Raw genomic sequence first — 14,264 nt, 5'->3', positions numbered from 1 at the left:
AGTCTTATATTATTATGAAGAAATATTAAATAGTGTATGTGTTGTGAAAAATTAGAAAATCTTATTCTTTTGGTAGAATTTTTAATTGTCAAAACACTTTGTGTTAAAATAATGGGCCTTAATTTGAAATATTCAAGAAAATAAGGAAAATAGTGAGTTAGGAAACACTGAACTAGAGAATTATAAATAGTGAACAGGAAATAGTTGTTCTGTTAGGCATCTGTAATGTTAGGTTCAATTTTTATCATTGAGACAAATGTCAGAATCCCTTTTTCTTTTTATAAACACAGTTAAGCAACTAATTCATATAGGATCCTGAAACTAAAGTAGTTAAAATCCTGAATGGTAATAGCTAACATTACTTTTAATTTTTATTATAGCATCGAATGCAGAGCTGGTGGGCTACACAAAAGGACATTGGCAGAATTATAGTGAGGATTTCTTCAAAAATCTGGAATGATGAGAAAATAAGAGAAAGCGATGAGAAAAAGCGAGTGAGCGATATAGAGCACAATTTTAGGCAGCTTTGTTGAAAGGAATGGTAGCTGTTTTAGAAGTTATTCTCATCATTATGCATTCTCACAAAAAATAATGGAGGAAACAGAAGATGAGATTAATTTGAGTAAATTAAGAAGTATTAAAACCTAGAAATTGATAATTTGATAATTTTTTATCTTGTTAACAAGAAAAGACTTTCTTAGAAGTCAAGAATGTTGGTGATATCTCTTGTAAGACAAATTTTATTTTTCTTCCTTGTTTAATCTGGGTGGATTCATTGGTCAGAATTACTTCCAGGTGATACTAGATATAAAAGATGGTTGTAATACAAGACTTTCTGAATATGAGGCCTGAGGGTGATCTGTTCCCAGGACCTAGTACCTCTTATTTATATAATTGACTTCTACACAGAAAATAGGCCTTTCTTTGGTAGTTTTGTTTGTACTATTTAAACTTCAACTTGACTGGTAATATTGTGGAACCATTTTAATATCTAACTCTCACCTTTGTCATCATAGGTGCTGAATAACCAGTGAGTCAGTAGGTAGAATTGAACTGTTCTTGTTACCAACCTGGGCCCCCATCTACTGAATGAAAAGTTACTTTTTCTTCCAATTTAGGTTTTGTTTCATCCAAGTTCATAAGAATATTTTGTAAACTGTAGTAATGTGCAATATGAAATCCTAGTCTGAAAGAATTAAACATACCAAATCTTAAATGAACCTCTGATAGCATTTGATCTAGTGACCAAAGACCATGGGCCAGTGGCAGTCTGTTTTCTCCTTAGAGACCAGTTTTGGCCCAATTTTTGGAGATGCATCGAGCTAGTGGATTATATGCCATGGTATGTACTGTGTGGGCCTCCAGTAATCTCTAATATGGAGAACCTCAAATAATCTGACGTCTATTTCAGATCCAAATTTTTCAGGGTCCCTGTGGCTCTCTGAATGATCTTGTGTTCCACACAGGCTTGCTCTGAAGTGAATCTAATAGGTTCATCCTGTAACAGAAAACTTCCCAGCTCGGCTCATCTCTGAATCATTTAGGATTCAGATAAGAGATACTTCTTTCTTTTTTAAATTTTGAAATATTATAAACATAGGGAAAACTAAAAACATAAGTGAATTAGTTTCATAAATTATTTGTGGGGGAACTTCTTGTCTGACCTTTCCATTATATAGCAATTGTGTTGTTACTTTATATAAAGTGTCCTTACTCTTAATAACATACGTGACATTTTTACTTATTAAAAATGGTAGCATATTCAGTTTTGAGGAGTTCTTTAAACTCTGCTAAAATATGGTTTATTTAGTATTTTCATGATGCTTTGGTAAACTAAACAAAAGCAATTTGTCTCTAAATTTCTAAAACTTTAAATTTCAGCTGAATGCTATGGCCAACAGAGCAGCTGGAAAAGGTTATGAAAATGAAGACAACTATTCTAACATTAGATTTCAGTTTGTTGGAATTGAAAATATTCATGTCATGCGGTCCAGCCTTCAGAAATTACTGGAAGGTATGATTATTTTTTGTCTTTGAGGCAACTTTTATCTAATAGAAATATAATGTTAGCACATTATAAAATTTAAAACTATGTAATTTAAAATTTTCCAATATTCACATTCAAAACGTAAAAAAAAAAAGTTGAAATTAATATATTTTACGTAATCTATTAAAAACATGTTAACATGTAATCAGTGTAAAAAATAAGTAGTGACACATTTTAGATTTTTTTCCTTTAAGTCTTAAAAATTGTCTAGTATGTATTTTACACTGTTAAATCACATCTCAGTTTGGACTACCCATGTGTCAGTTCGGGTAGTGGCTACTGTGTTGGACAGTACAGTTCTAATGGTTTTGCAAAAAAAAAATGGTTATTATTAGATAAAAATTTTTGCTTAGTCTGTACAGTGAAGATTAATAGTAATGCTCCATTTAAGTATTAAGGTATCTTTCCAGTCGTGGTGCGGAATTTTAAAAATCAACATATCAGACTTTTAAACACTTAGTCCTCCAAATTTTTTTTTTTTAAAAGAGATTGGAGCTTTTTTTAAGCACAAAGAATGACAGAAAAATGAACCCCAAAAATCCAATATTGAGGTTCTAATAGCATCTTTTCATTTACAGGGTCTTGTTTTTTATTTTGTCCTCTTCCTCCCATTCACTCACTCAGAGCTTGAATAGGAGAAGTGGAGATTCTAGCCGCATTCTAATGAAATGTTTTTTTTCCCCTTTTTAGTCAATGGTACCAAAGGGCTTTCTGTCGGTGACTTCTACTCTGGTTTGGAGAGCTCAGGATGGCTTCGCCATATCAAAGCTGTTATGGATGCTGCAATCTTCTTAGCCAAAGTAACTCTTCTTCGCTCATATTTTGTTTGCGGATTTATAATGGTTGGGAAGGAATGCATTTATTCTGTTGGGTGCTGGTACCCTTTCCAGTCAGATAACTTTTATGTTTTACTTCTTCAATGAGGCTTACTTTAATTCAAGCTTTAAAAGATCATGTAGCACTTCATGTAGGGACTTAAAAAGAAATCCCCAGACACTTGGAAACAGCAGATTTGGTTTTGTTTTTTGTTTGCTTTGTGTTTTGTCTTGTTTTTTGGAAGTTATGCTGTGACAGCATTGTCCTTGCTGTCCTTGCTCTTCCTTGTAATGCAGTACTTGCTATTATAGTTTTTGAGTCAGTAGTACTTAACTGATATACCTAAAATGTATTCTGCTGTAATCTAAGTATGTGATCTTCCTTTTCAGGCAATAATGGTTGAAAATGCAAGTGTGTTGGTCCATTGTTCTGATGGTTGGGATAGGACTTCCCAGGTTTGTTCCCTTGGCTCTCTTTTATTGGATTCCTACTACAGGACAATCAAAGGATTCATGGTAAGGAGTGATTTGGCTAGACCAGTGATTCTCAAATAGGAGTGATTTTGTCCTCCCAGGAGACATTTGGCAATGTTAGGAGACAGTTCTGGTTGTTACAAAGAAAAGGGTGCACCTGGCACTTAGCTGGTAGAGGCCCAGGATGCTGCTAATATTCTGTCCTGCAGAGGCTAGCCCCTGCAGCAAAGACCTAACTGGCCCAAAAGGTGTATAGTGCTGAGGCTGAAACACCTTGAGTTAGACTGATTTCCATTTGTGCTATCTCTTTGACAATAAGTTTTAAATTTAAAAGTATTTTTTCATCTACAGCCATACCACCCTGAACGCGCCTGATCTTGTCTAAGTTTTTTTTCTAAAACGTTACAGTAGAAATATTCAGTATTTTCTCCTTCATTTTTATCCAACAAATATGAGTGATGTAAAACAAGGCACAAATGAGAGTACTTAAAAATTATGTTCTAGAGGAAACTTTCTATTTAAAATGCCTTCATTCGCTAATTGTAATTACACATTAGTTAGCATGTTTTATATCCGAAGATTAAATTTCTAGTTGAACAGATTTTCTGCTTTGTGAAGCTAAAGCCCTGGCTCCTGTTTTTTGTTTGTCTTTTAACACGTGATCAGATTAACTTATGTTTTCAAAATTTACATCTTAATTCATGACAAGTAAAGTAAGTAAAGAGATCGTAGAAAGTTTTCATTAGTTTAGAATAATGAAATGCAGTGCCATCTTGAAGCAGGGGAAGATTTAACATCACCAGCTCCCTTTCAGCACCATTATTTGGTGGCACTGACATACTGAATCTTAGGCTGAATGGAAGTGCTGCTAATAAAATTATGTGCAGCTTACCTTAAGAGTATAAGATGAGGAATATGTTCTTTGCCATGTTTGGCTTTAATTGTTTGCTAGACATTCAAATGAAATCATGTAATAAATGCCCAGGGACAGTGTGAGAGCTTCCCAGGCAAAAGGAACAATGAGAACCAAAGCATAGCTCCGTAGGCTGAATGCAGATGATATGTGATGGCTGGAGTTCAGGGTGTTAGAGTGGGATGCTTGGGTGCAGAAGGATATAGTGGGATGAAGGGCTCAGGAAGAGGAGACTGGAATTTGGCCTTTACCCCCTTTGGATAGTGAGAGCCATTAAAGGGCTTTAAATAGAGGAAACAGTAACTTGCTTGGGTCTGCTTTGTAAAAAGATGGCTTGATGTCTTCAAGGTGGAGGGTAGTGGAAATGGAGCGGGGAGACCAGTGTAGAAACTGGTAGGATAACTCAGGAGAGAAAAGAGGGCCAGGAGTAAGGCAGTATCACATGAATGCAAGAGGAGGTAATAGGTTCAACCTCCAGGGATGCTGAGAAAGTAGAATCAGTAAGAATTGTTGCTGGGTTGGATGTGGAGAAGAGAGGAGGCCTTTTCCAGGATGATTTCCAGTCTCTGGACTCAGGTGCTAGGATGGATGGTGCTGTTCTCTTGCTCTCTACTGAGAGAAGCAGAAGTCTAAGTGCAGTGAGAAAGATACTGAGTTAAGTTTTCGATGTGGGTGTGTAGAGGACCGGCAGATGGCCTGCAGTAAAATCTGGGGCTCAGCCTGAAGACCACCTGCCTGAGGTCACACAGTTGTGGAAGCAGCAAAGCTAGGATTTGAGCCCATGCAACATGGCTCCAGAAACTGTATCTTTCCCTGTCACGTTATATGGCCTTCTGCAAAATTTACAACAAAGAAGCTAAAGGTGGCTTTTTAAAAAAAAAAATCCCTGGCAGTGAGTACTACCTCCCTCTACCTCCCTTCTTTCTTTTGGGGTGAGTTTCTCCATCCCGTCATTTTGTCCGGTAGGAATTTAACCTCCCTGTTCTAGAGTGTGCTTAGCTGAGAATAAGGATCATGTTGCCTCTTGGTGCTTCTTCAATGATGCTTCTTCTCTCCCCTTAGTTATGGAGTTTGTTTTGTCAGTCTTCAGGCGATTTCTGGGGTATTTAGGATGATTTGATCATTATCTATTTGTGTTCAACTGACAAGACCAGCCTGGGACCCTCCTACCCCACTGCCATCTTATCTCCCCCTACAGGTGGCAGTTTTGACACTGTAAAGAATGTACTTGGTGATTATGTAATGAAATTATGAGATATATTAAATACTAGGAAGGTATGTTGTGTAAGTTAGACTGACAAAAATTAGAAGCCTATTACTTCAGTAGAGTTGTGACAGACAAAATACATAAAGAGAGTCCATTCAAGAGGTTGGATATTACCGTCTGAATTTGAATATACACTTTTTATTGGTGTCTTTATCATTTTTTTTCTGGTAAGTACTGTATAAGTAATGTACCACAAGTAAGCCAAAAGGTTTAAAGCATACACCCCAGTCTACCACCCACAGTTAACACTGTTAACAACTTGATTTACATTTTCGTAGCCTTTTTTCTATGCAGATACCATCATTAGACATACAGAAATGTAAATGTGCTAACGCTTTATAACATGTAATTTTCACTTAAAATATAATAAATACAACCGAAATGACTTATGTCACAGGATTACTATATTTCTTTTCTGTGTCATTTTTAGTCTTTGTTAAACCAACCTCTACTCCAGGTTCTTGCTGTCTTTTGCCTATAATTGAACAAAAGTTTGTTTTGTTTTATTTGCAACCATAAGTTAAAAGGGTAAATGCTGTTAAGATAATAGGATTTAATCCATGTTAAACAAAAGGAATTGAAAGTAGTTGTAAAATGGGTTTGCTTTTTCTCATTAAGGTTTTAATAGAAAAGGATTGGATCTCTTTTGGACATAAGTTTTCAGAGAGGTGAGTCATAGTTTTTACATTTATATATTTTGTAAGATTAGTAAAACCATTTTAGAGTGCCAGACTGTTTCTCTTCTTCATGAACTTGCATATCCAGTGGTAGGTGAGAGTGCTATCGGTTTTTTTGTATGAAAACTGACTTAATTTTTTCTGTCATTTCTTTCAATTCTCATACCTTTGTTAATTTTTGTGGCAGTTTATTACCTTCCTTTTTGTCTGGACTGTGGTACTTAGAAGGTAATCCTTTACAGTTGTTGAAAAACTTACAGATTTAAATTGTTTTTAATAAAAACATTATGCTTTTTTTATGACAATAGAGTAGTGTTTTAGGTTCATGTGTATGTGTTTAAATTTGATAATACCGGAATAATTGACTTCTTTCAGAGGCATTTTTAAAAGCTTGTACTTTCTGGGGGGCTAGGTGTGGCCATTTGGATGGTGACCCAAAGGAAGTCTCACCGGTGTTTACTCAGTTCTTGGAGTGTGTGTGGCATTTGACCGAACAGTTCCCACAAGACTTTGAATTCAATGAAGCATTTCTTCTTCAGATCCATGAACATATTCATTCATGCCAATTTGGAAACTTCCTTGGAAATTGTCAGAAGGAAAGAGAAGAGCTCAAGTAAGACAGTTTGCATAAAATGGGCTCTTTTTTCCCTACTTGGTTGAGGTCTAACATAAATCATAGTGGAATATAATAAAATATCTTGACAGTATGTAATAGAACTGAATTTTATTGTAAAGATTTTATTGACTGGTATTTCTGAAGCTAAGTACCCTCTATCCCTCACATCCTCAGGTTAATAGTAAAAACATTTTAAAAATTTGTTTTGAAATGTAGCATACATACAGAAAAGTACATATGGCATAAGTGTGAAGCTCAATAAATCTGAAACTCATCCATCTATGTAACCAGCACCCAGAACAAGAAACCTTACCAACACCCTGGAAACCGCCATCCTACTCCTCTCTAGTCTGAATGTATATTTAGAACAGAAAAATCTTAACATTATTTTATTTCTTAGAAAGTATTGGTCATTAAGCTTTAAAGTTTGGTAAAGGATTTAAAAACTGTTGGTTTTAAGGTAAGACGAAGCCTTATAGTTTTCCTCACATTTCTAAGCAGATAATTTTTTGGGGAAAATAGATCTATGTTGGCTGTAGTGTCTGTCCCTGAGTTGGGTCTCATGCCTCTTCTTTCCTAATCAGTCTTTGGGGAGTAGGGGTTTCTGGCTAAATTTTGATACAAAGGAAATGTGGGATAAGGCTGTGAGAAGTGCTTACATATAAATTTTTTTTAGGTTGGGTTTCTGAGTTTAGATTTCTTACAAGTCAATAAAGAGCAGTTATAGATCCTTGAATGTTCAAGTGACGTATTAGAGAAGCTAAATCTGGTAGTAGTTTGAAGATAGCCACATGCTCTCACTCTCAACAGAGTTGAAGGCAGAACTGGGAGCACTTGGAAGATTCTAAAGACGTGTAAAGGGAACTACAAGTGAAACAAGAGTATGACAGAGGTGCAAATCAGAGAGCATTCAGACTTCGCTCTGTGCTATAGTAACTCACAGTAGTGTATCATAATTTGGAGCAGGCGACTCCGAGAGTACAGAGCTCTTTTAGGAAACACTGTTCTCAGTTAGTGCCAAACGTCCTCTACAAAGGAAGATGATAATAAAAGCACTTATTTCCTAGTCGTCTTTCTCTAAGAACTTACTTATTGGTCATCTTAGGGGTTTAGAAAAATGAGCAGACTCTCCATTTTCCCCCTGTACCCCCATCTATTTTATATTTATTTGGTAAATATACTATCTAAATCATTCTACCCTTTATCCATTTACTTTACCTAACTTACTCTTAGAGTTGCAATATGATTGGCATCTTTTTACTGTTGAATAATGTCCTGATTTTTCCTAATTCCCTTTTTTGCTACTCACTCACACTTAAACTTGTCCCTGCTCTGTAATACATGTTACTACAGCCCAGATATAGGGCTAAGAGAATGAGGCCAAAGAGTGATACAAGTGTCTTACTCTATATACATGTGTATGGTGATTTGAAATAGGTATGACAGAGACCATGTTTATGAAATTGTGTGAGTCGAATCTCTTAACGTGTATGGTTGTGAGAGAAAATGATAGACCTGTGTTATGTTCAGAGAGACATGGTTTTATGTATTTCATGATTATAAGTGAAAGGAGAAAAGGGAGAATACAGAATTCAGAGACAAGGTAAGGTTAGGTTGCAAAGAGAAGGAAAAATTAAAAACTTAAATCTACTTGAGAGACAATTGCCTGATTGATAAAAATGAGTATTAGCATCTGTGGGATAGATCTTTGTTTTTCTCATTACACTAAGGTTAAAGGAAAAGACTTACTCCCTGTGGCCATTTCTCCTGGATGACCAAAAGAAGTATTTAAATCCTCTCTACAGTTCCAAATCTCCGAAATTTGCAGTTTTGGAGCCAAATACAGTATCTTTCAATTTTAAGTAAGTTGGCATCATTGAGGTATTTATACTTGATTTTTCTCAAACACAATTTATTGAGTTGTTATTTTTTGTTTTTGTCATAAAGGTTTTGGAGAAACATGTACCACCAATTTGATCGAACATTGCATCCTAGACAGTCCGTGTTTAATATAATTATGAATATGAATGAGCAAAATAAACAGTTAGAGAAAGATATTAAGGACTTAGAATCTGTAAGTATCCTGAAGTGTCTAATGCAATATATTTGGAATATTAAATTAGTGTATTTCCTTACTTCTGTTCTCAGTGTAAATTAGTATATCTAGAAACCTCCTGAGTACACGACTGCTTCAGAATCACATCTCCTCTACTTTCAGTGGGTTAGTTTGAATTGCTTTCCCTGAATTGCAACATTGAAGTATTTGAAGTACAATTGACCCTTGAACCATATAGCTTTGAACTGCACAGGTCCACTTATAAGTGGATTTTTTTCGATAAATACAGTACAGTACTGTAAATGTATTTTCTCTTGTGATTTTCTTAGTAACATTTTTTTTCCTCTAGCTTACTTTATTGGGAGAATACAGTATTAATACATACAACTTACAAATGTGTGTCAATGACTTTATGCTATTGGTAAGGTTTCTAGTCAACAATAGACTATTAGTAGTTTCATTTTTTGGGGAGTCAGAAGTTATATGTGGATTTTTGATTGCACGGGGTGTTGGTTCCCCCAACCCCTGTGTTGTTCAGGGGCCAACTGTATGTGGAAAAGTAGAGATATGAACATAATATCAGGGAATCTACCACTAGCTTTGTGAGATTTTAACATTTATCATATTCATTTCAGATCTTTCATGTTTTTGTTTTAAGAAATGAAACATGATAGATATATTTGAAGAAATATACTCCTCCTTACCCCTCCCCACCTACTTTGTACTGAATTTGGTGTTAATTGTTCTTGTGCATATTTCTATATTTCTACTATATTATATATGTTTTTTATCCACAATTTATAATATTGCTTTGTGTGATTTGAAATATTTTTATTTTATATTGAAGAAATACAAAAGAATATATTTTTACAAGGTATAAAAGAGCAACAGAAACATGAATGCACATATACCCTTCACCCAGCGTAAGGAACTGCGTGTTTATAAAACTATGTAAAGGTTGTTACATTGTCATGCTTCATTTACTCAACGTTGTTTTGAAATTTATCCATGTTGATACATGTAGCTTCGATTCATGTGTTTTATTAAATAACTACTGTATAACATTCTCTTATATGCATCTATCACAGTCCATTCAGCTACTACAGAACATTTAACTTGTTTTCAGTTTTGGATTTACATGATAACAAAGGAAGTTAAATGACTTTTCATATATTTGCTGGCCATTTAGTTTTTCCTGTTCTCTGAATGGCTTATTCAAACCTCCATTCATTTTTCTGTTGGCATATTTGCCTTTTCCTTATTGATCTGTAAGAGTTCTTTATACACCAGACATCAATTCTTAGTTAGTCATATATATATATATATATATATCACAACATTTACAAAAGCATGGTTTCTTCTTTCATCTAACCTATATTGAACATGTAGTGTGTGTAATTAGTAATTTTTTTCAAATTTGGATTTTAGAAAATTAAGCAACGTAAAAATAAGCAAACAGATGGAATTCTCACCAAGGAATTGTTACATTCAGTTCATCCGGAATCACCTACCCTCAAAACTTCCTTGTGTTTTAAGGAGCAAACTCTGTTGCCTGTGAACCATGCTCTTCGAACTATAGAGGGCAGCAACCCAGCAGATAATCGCTACAGTGAATACGCAGAAGAGTTCTCCAAGTCGGAACCTGGTGTGGTCAGCTTGGAGTATGGTGTGGCCAGAATGACCTGTTAGGTCTGTAGAGTATTTTCTGGACTGACTGTAGTGCGAGAAATGGATTATTGTGAGAATGATCTGTGCGCATAACCAAAAGGAATTTGTCGAATAATGATCTTACAGTTTAAAAGTTGGAGAAAGGATAATAACTGCTCTTGTGAGAGAAATAAGTCCGTTTAATTGCATTTCCAGCAGGGAATGACTTTCAGTTCTTTATGAAACGAGTGGTGGTGGCAGATTTATTCAAAACACCATTTGTAATGTATGCTAGTGAATTGACATTTCTGTATGATTTATATGTTAATTACAGCCAAACATGAATAACCTTCCTTAACTGTAATTTAATTGCCAGGAAACAAACCTCGACAAAGTTCTCTCTTACTTAATAATTGACATGGCATGTACTTTTGATTATATAATTCTGTAACTATGAATATTTCCATATTTTGCCTATTAGTGATGTTTAATGTTGAAGTGCCATGAAAAATATTCTAAGAAAGCCTTAAAATCTGAATTTATTCTTCACTCTTAAGTTTTATAGGCAAGAGCAGGTTTTTGATTCTTTGGGTTTTTTTCTTTTGGTCAGCCTTGTTTTATTTGTAAAGAATTGCACCGTCGTTTCTGCAGGGGCTGCATGCTACAACACTCCTGTATAAACAGATGTGGAAGTGCAGTGTTCAGTTCATGGTCAGCTGCTCCCACGTCCATATTCAAAATTAATGAAACTGAAGGTTTCGTTCCAATTACAGTTTCTGCAGTGCTACATTTGATGACCAGTTTATTTACGACTAAGATTATTGATTTTTTGAATATGTGTAAACATATCTGACTTTCTTTTATGTATGGATTACTGCATTCTTTGATTCTTACTTTGTGGTTGGCTTTATTCCTTGGATAACTGTGTAACTTTAAAAAGCTAGGCTCTAAAACTGTTCCTAGAAACCATTATCTCTCAATGAGTTGCTCTTCCCAGAACAAACTTTCAGTTTCCCCAAAATTTTGGGGTTAAAAAAAGGGAAGTACAGATAGTTTAGACTTTGCTTGGTTGCATGAATTTTAAAGCAGCCATTTCTCTGTGGAACCTTTTTTTTCTCTCTGTTTACATAGGAATAAAAAAGGAAAATTAAAGATAGCCTAGTACAAAGTTAATGTTTAGCAAAAACAACTTAATGCTAAGAAAAGTTTCATTTTGCCATGTTATATTAACTGTTCTGTGTGCCAGTAACATATCTGTAAATGACAAAAAACACAAAAACAAAAACCAATTCACATGCAATTGACAGTATCACCCAGCTGGCTTTAAAATTGAAGGTTTAAGTAACATGACTGGCAAGAGGTATGATTCAGGGGTAGTAGGAAACCTGGGTAGGATCCCTAATGCTTCTCTTTACTGTACGTATATCTATTATATTAGTTTTGAGCATAAATATCTTTTTCAAATGGGAAAAAAAGCTTTATTGTATGAGAACTTATCTAATCCTGTTTATTTTTCCAATGCTTTTGTGTAATGCATTATGTAATAAGAAAAATACTCCTTTTTAAACAGTAACAGAAATGTACTATAAAATACAGTTTGTGATTTAGCCAAGTCTATTTCCATACTGAAGCTCTGGGGCAGGAAACTTAATCTTTGTGACCACAAAGGGTAACTTTTGTGCCTTGTTACTTGGTTCCAGTTACTGATTATGGTTTTAGAATCTTCCATGGCAGACTTCTTATATTCAACTTTTTTTTGGTTCATTATCTTCAACTTCAGGCATATATATGTGTGTTTATGTGCTCACACATGGACTGAGAAATCAGTTACCATCTTAAGTGACCTACAGGGTATATGTTGGCAAAAAGCAGATTGTGTATATGTCTTATAAAATTTACTTTCAATGTGTTTGGGAATGTATAGCATGTAAATTATTACATATTATTTAAAGGTAATTAAATGTTCGTATTTTACTTTGGATGTTTTTCTTTTGAAAAAAAAAACGGGATCAAGTTGTGATTGTTTTTTTTCTTTCCTCACTTAGGCAAATGGACCTGCACATTATACTAATCATAACACTATAAGGTTTGAGCAAGTCATTTTCTAAAAGGTTGATGTTGATAAATAATAACTGATATGTAAAAATAATTTCCAAAATATTTAAAATAGGTATAGTGGGCGAAAAGGTTCAGCATAGGTGATAATATCACTTAATTTCGGTGGAAGGCAATGTCCAGTATATACATTCAGGGTAAAATGTCTCACCAAAGGCAGATCTGGAGATAAACATGATGATGAAGATGACTTGCAGGAAAGAGTTTATATGGGAGTGTTTTGAAAGGTTAGCTCGGCTAGAAGCAGCTCAGAGAGTCTTGACTAAATAAAGATGGAGGGAAGTGCTTTTTTTTTTTTTTAAAGTTCTCTTTATTTGGTGGAGTAGCAGGGCAGGGGGTAATATCAGGAACCCTCCCCCCTTTTTCAAGACTATTTTTTTAAGAGAAGTTTTAGGTTCACAGCAAAATTGAGAGGAAGGTCCAGAAATTTTTTATATACCCCACCAGAGTAGGACCTTTGTAACAATTAATGAACCTGCTTAACACATCATAATCACCCCAAGAAGTCCATAGTTTACCTTAGGGTTCATTCTTGGTGGTGTATATTCTGTGGGTTTTGGACGAATATATAATGGCCTTTATAGTATCACACAGGGTATTTTTCATGGCCCAAAAAATCCACTATGCTCTGCCTATTAATCCCTCCCTATCCCTCAACCTCTGGCAACCACTGATCTTTCTATTGTCTCCATAGTTTTACCATTTCTAGAGTGTCACATAGGAGGGATCATATAGTGTGTGGCCTTTCAGATTGACGTCTTTCACATAATAAATGCATTTCAGGTTCTATGTTTTTTCATATCTTGATAGCTCACTCATTTCTTTTTTAGTACTGAGTAATATTCCATTGTCTAGATGTATCACAGTTTATTCATTCACCTATTGTAGGACACCCGACTTGCTTCCAAATTACGGCAATTGTGAATAAAGTTGTGTTTAAACATCCGTGTGCAGGTTTTTGTGTGGACAGAAGTTTTCATCTCCTTTGGGTAGATACCAAGGAATGTAATTACTGGGTTGTTTGTCGTAAGAGTATGTTTAATTTTGTAAGAAACTGCCAAACTGTCTTCCAAGGTGGCTGCACCGTTTCCCCCAGCAGTGAATGAGAGTTCCTGTTGCTCCACAGCCTCACCAGTGTTCAGTGTTGCCCGTGTTGCCAGTGTTCTGCATTTTGACCATTCCAATAGCCTTTTCTGACGTCTTTTTGTTTTTAAGGTCAGCTTGAGAGTACTGAAAATTTTTCAGTTGGCATTCTAAGTTGTATGAAATTCTGTTCATTTACAGAACTATTGAGAGTAATTGCAGACTGTTATCAGTGATGTTGATCCATTTTCACTGGCCAAATTTTTGTTGTTTTGTTGGCTTTTCCATGCAGTAGTCCAATTGGCATTAACATGTTTTGGTTAGTTAAAATGCAGAACCTATTTTTAAAAATACATAACTATAAGCTTTAGAAATCTGTAGAAAAAGATCAACTGTAATCTAAAATCACTGAATATCTGAAGAACAGAATATATGCTGTTGTACTTGTCTTCTAAGAAAAAAACACCAATTTCTGCCATTTTTATAAACACTATAGTGCTACTCTAGTTATTTCTAAGCAAGTAAAATATCCCTTTGCACAGCAACTTCTGCGA

At 34.9% G+C, this 14,264-nt stretch overlaps 1 protein-coding gene across 2 annotated transcripts in view; it reads left to right on the top strand.

Moving 5' to 3' along the window:
• MTMR6 (myotubularin related protein 6) overlaps positions 1-13,572 on the top strand; it is a 34,195-nt gene extending 20,623 nt beyond the window's left edge. Inside the window, exons 7-15 of one of the 2 annotated variants that reach the window (XM_040621656.1) lie at positions 381-494; positions 1,882-2,014; positions 2,738-2,847; positions 3,253-3,378; positions 6,135-6,184; positions 6,606-6,806; positions 8,540-8,671; positions 8,757-8,883; positions 10,294-13,572. In XM_040621656.1, coding sequence (XP_040477590.1) covers positions 381-494; positions 1,882-2,014; positions 2,738-2,847; positions 3,253-3,378; positions 6,135-6,184; positions 6,606-6,806; positions 8,540-8,671; positions 8,757-8,883; positions 10,294-10,554 — 1,254 coding nt within the window. In that variant the 3' untranslated portion in view covers positions 10,555-13,572. The remainder of the gene's footprint in view (positions 1-380; positions 495-1,881; positions 2,015-2,737; positions 2,848-3,252; positions 3,379-6,134; positions 6,185-6,605; positions 6,807-8,539; positions 8,672-8,756; positions 8,884-10,293) is intronic. The other variant, XM_008692153.2, reaches the window with a different exon arrangement.
• The last annotated feature ends 692 nt before the right edge of the window (positions 13,573-14,264 follow it).

Source organism: Ursus maritimus, unplaced genomic scaffold (genome assembly GCF_017311325.1).
Source record: "Ursus maritimus isolate PB19 unplaced genomic scaffold, ASM1731132v1 scaffold_10, whole genome shotgun sequence".
In the NCBI taxonomy this organism is placed as follows: domain Eukaryota; kingdom Metazoa; phylum Chordata; class Mammalia; order Carnivora; family Ursidae; genus Ursus; species Ursus maritimus.
This window is presented reverse-complemented; position numbering and strand designations above follow the sequence as displayed.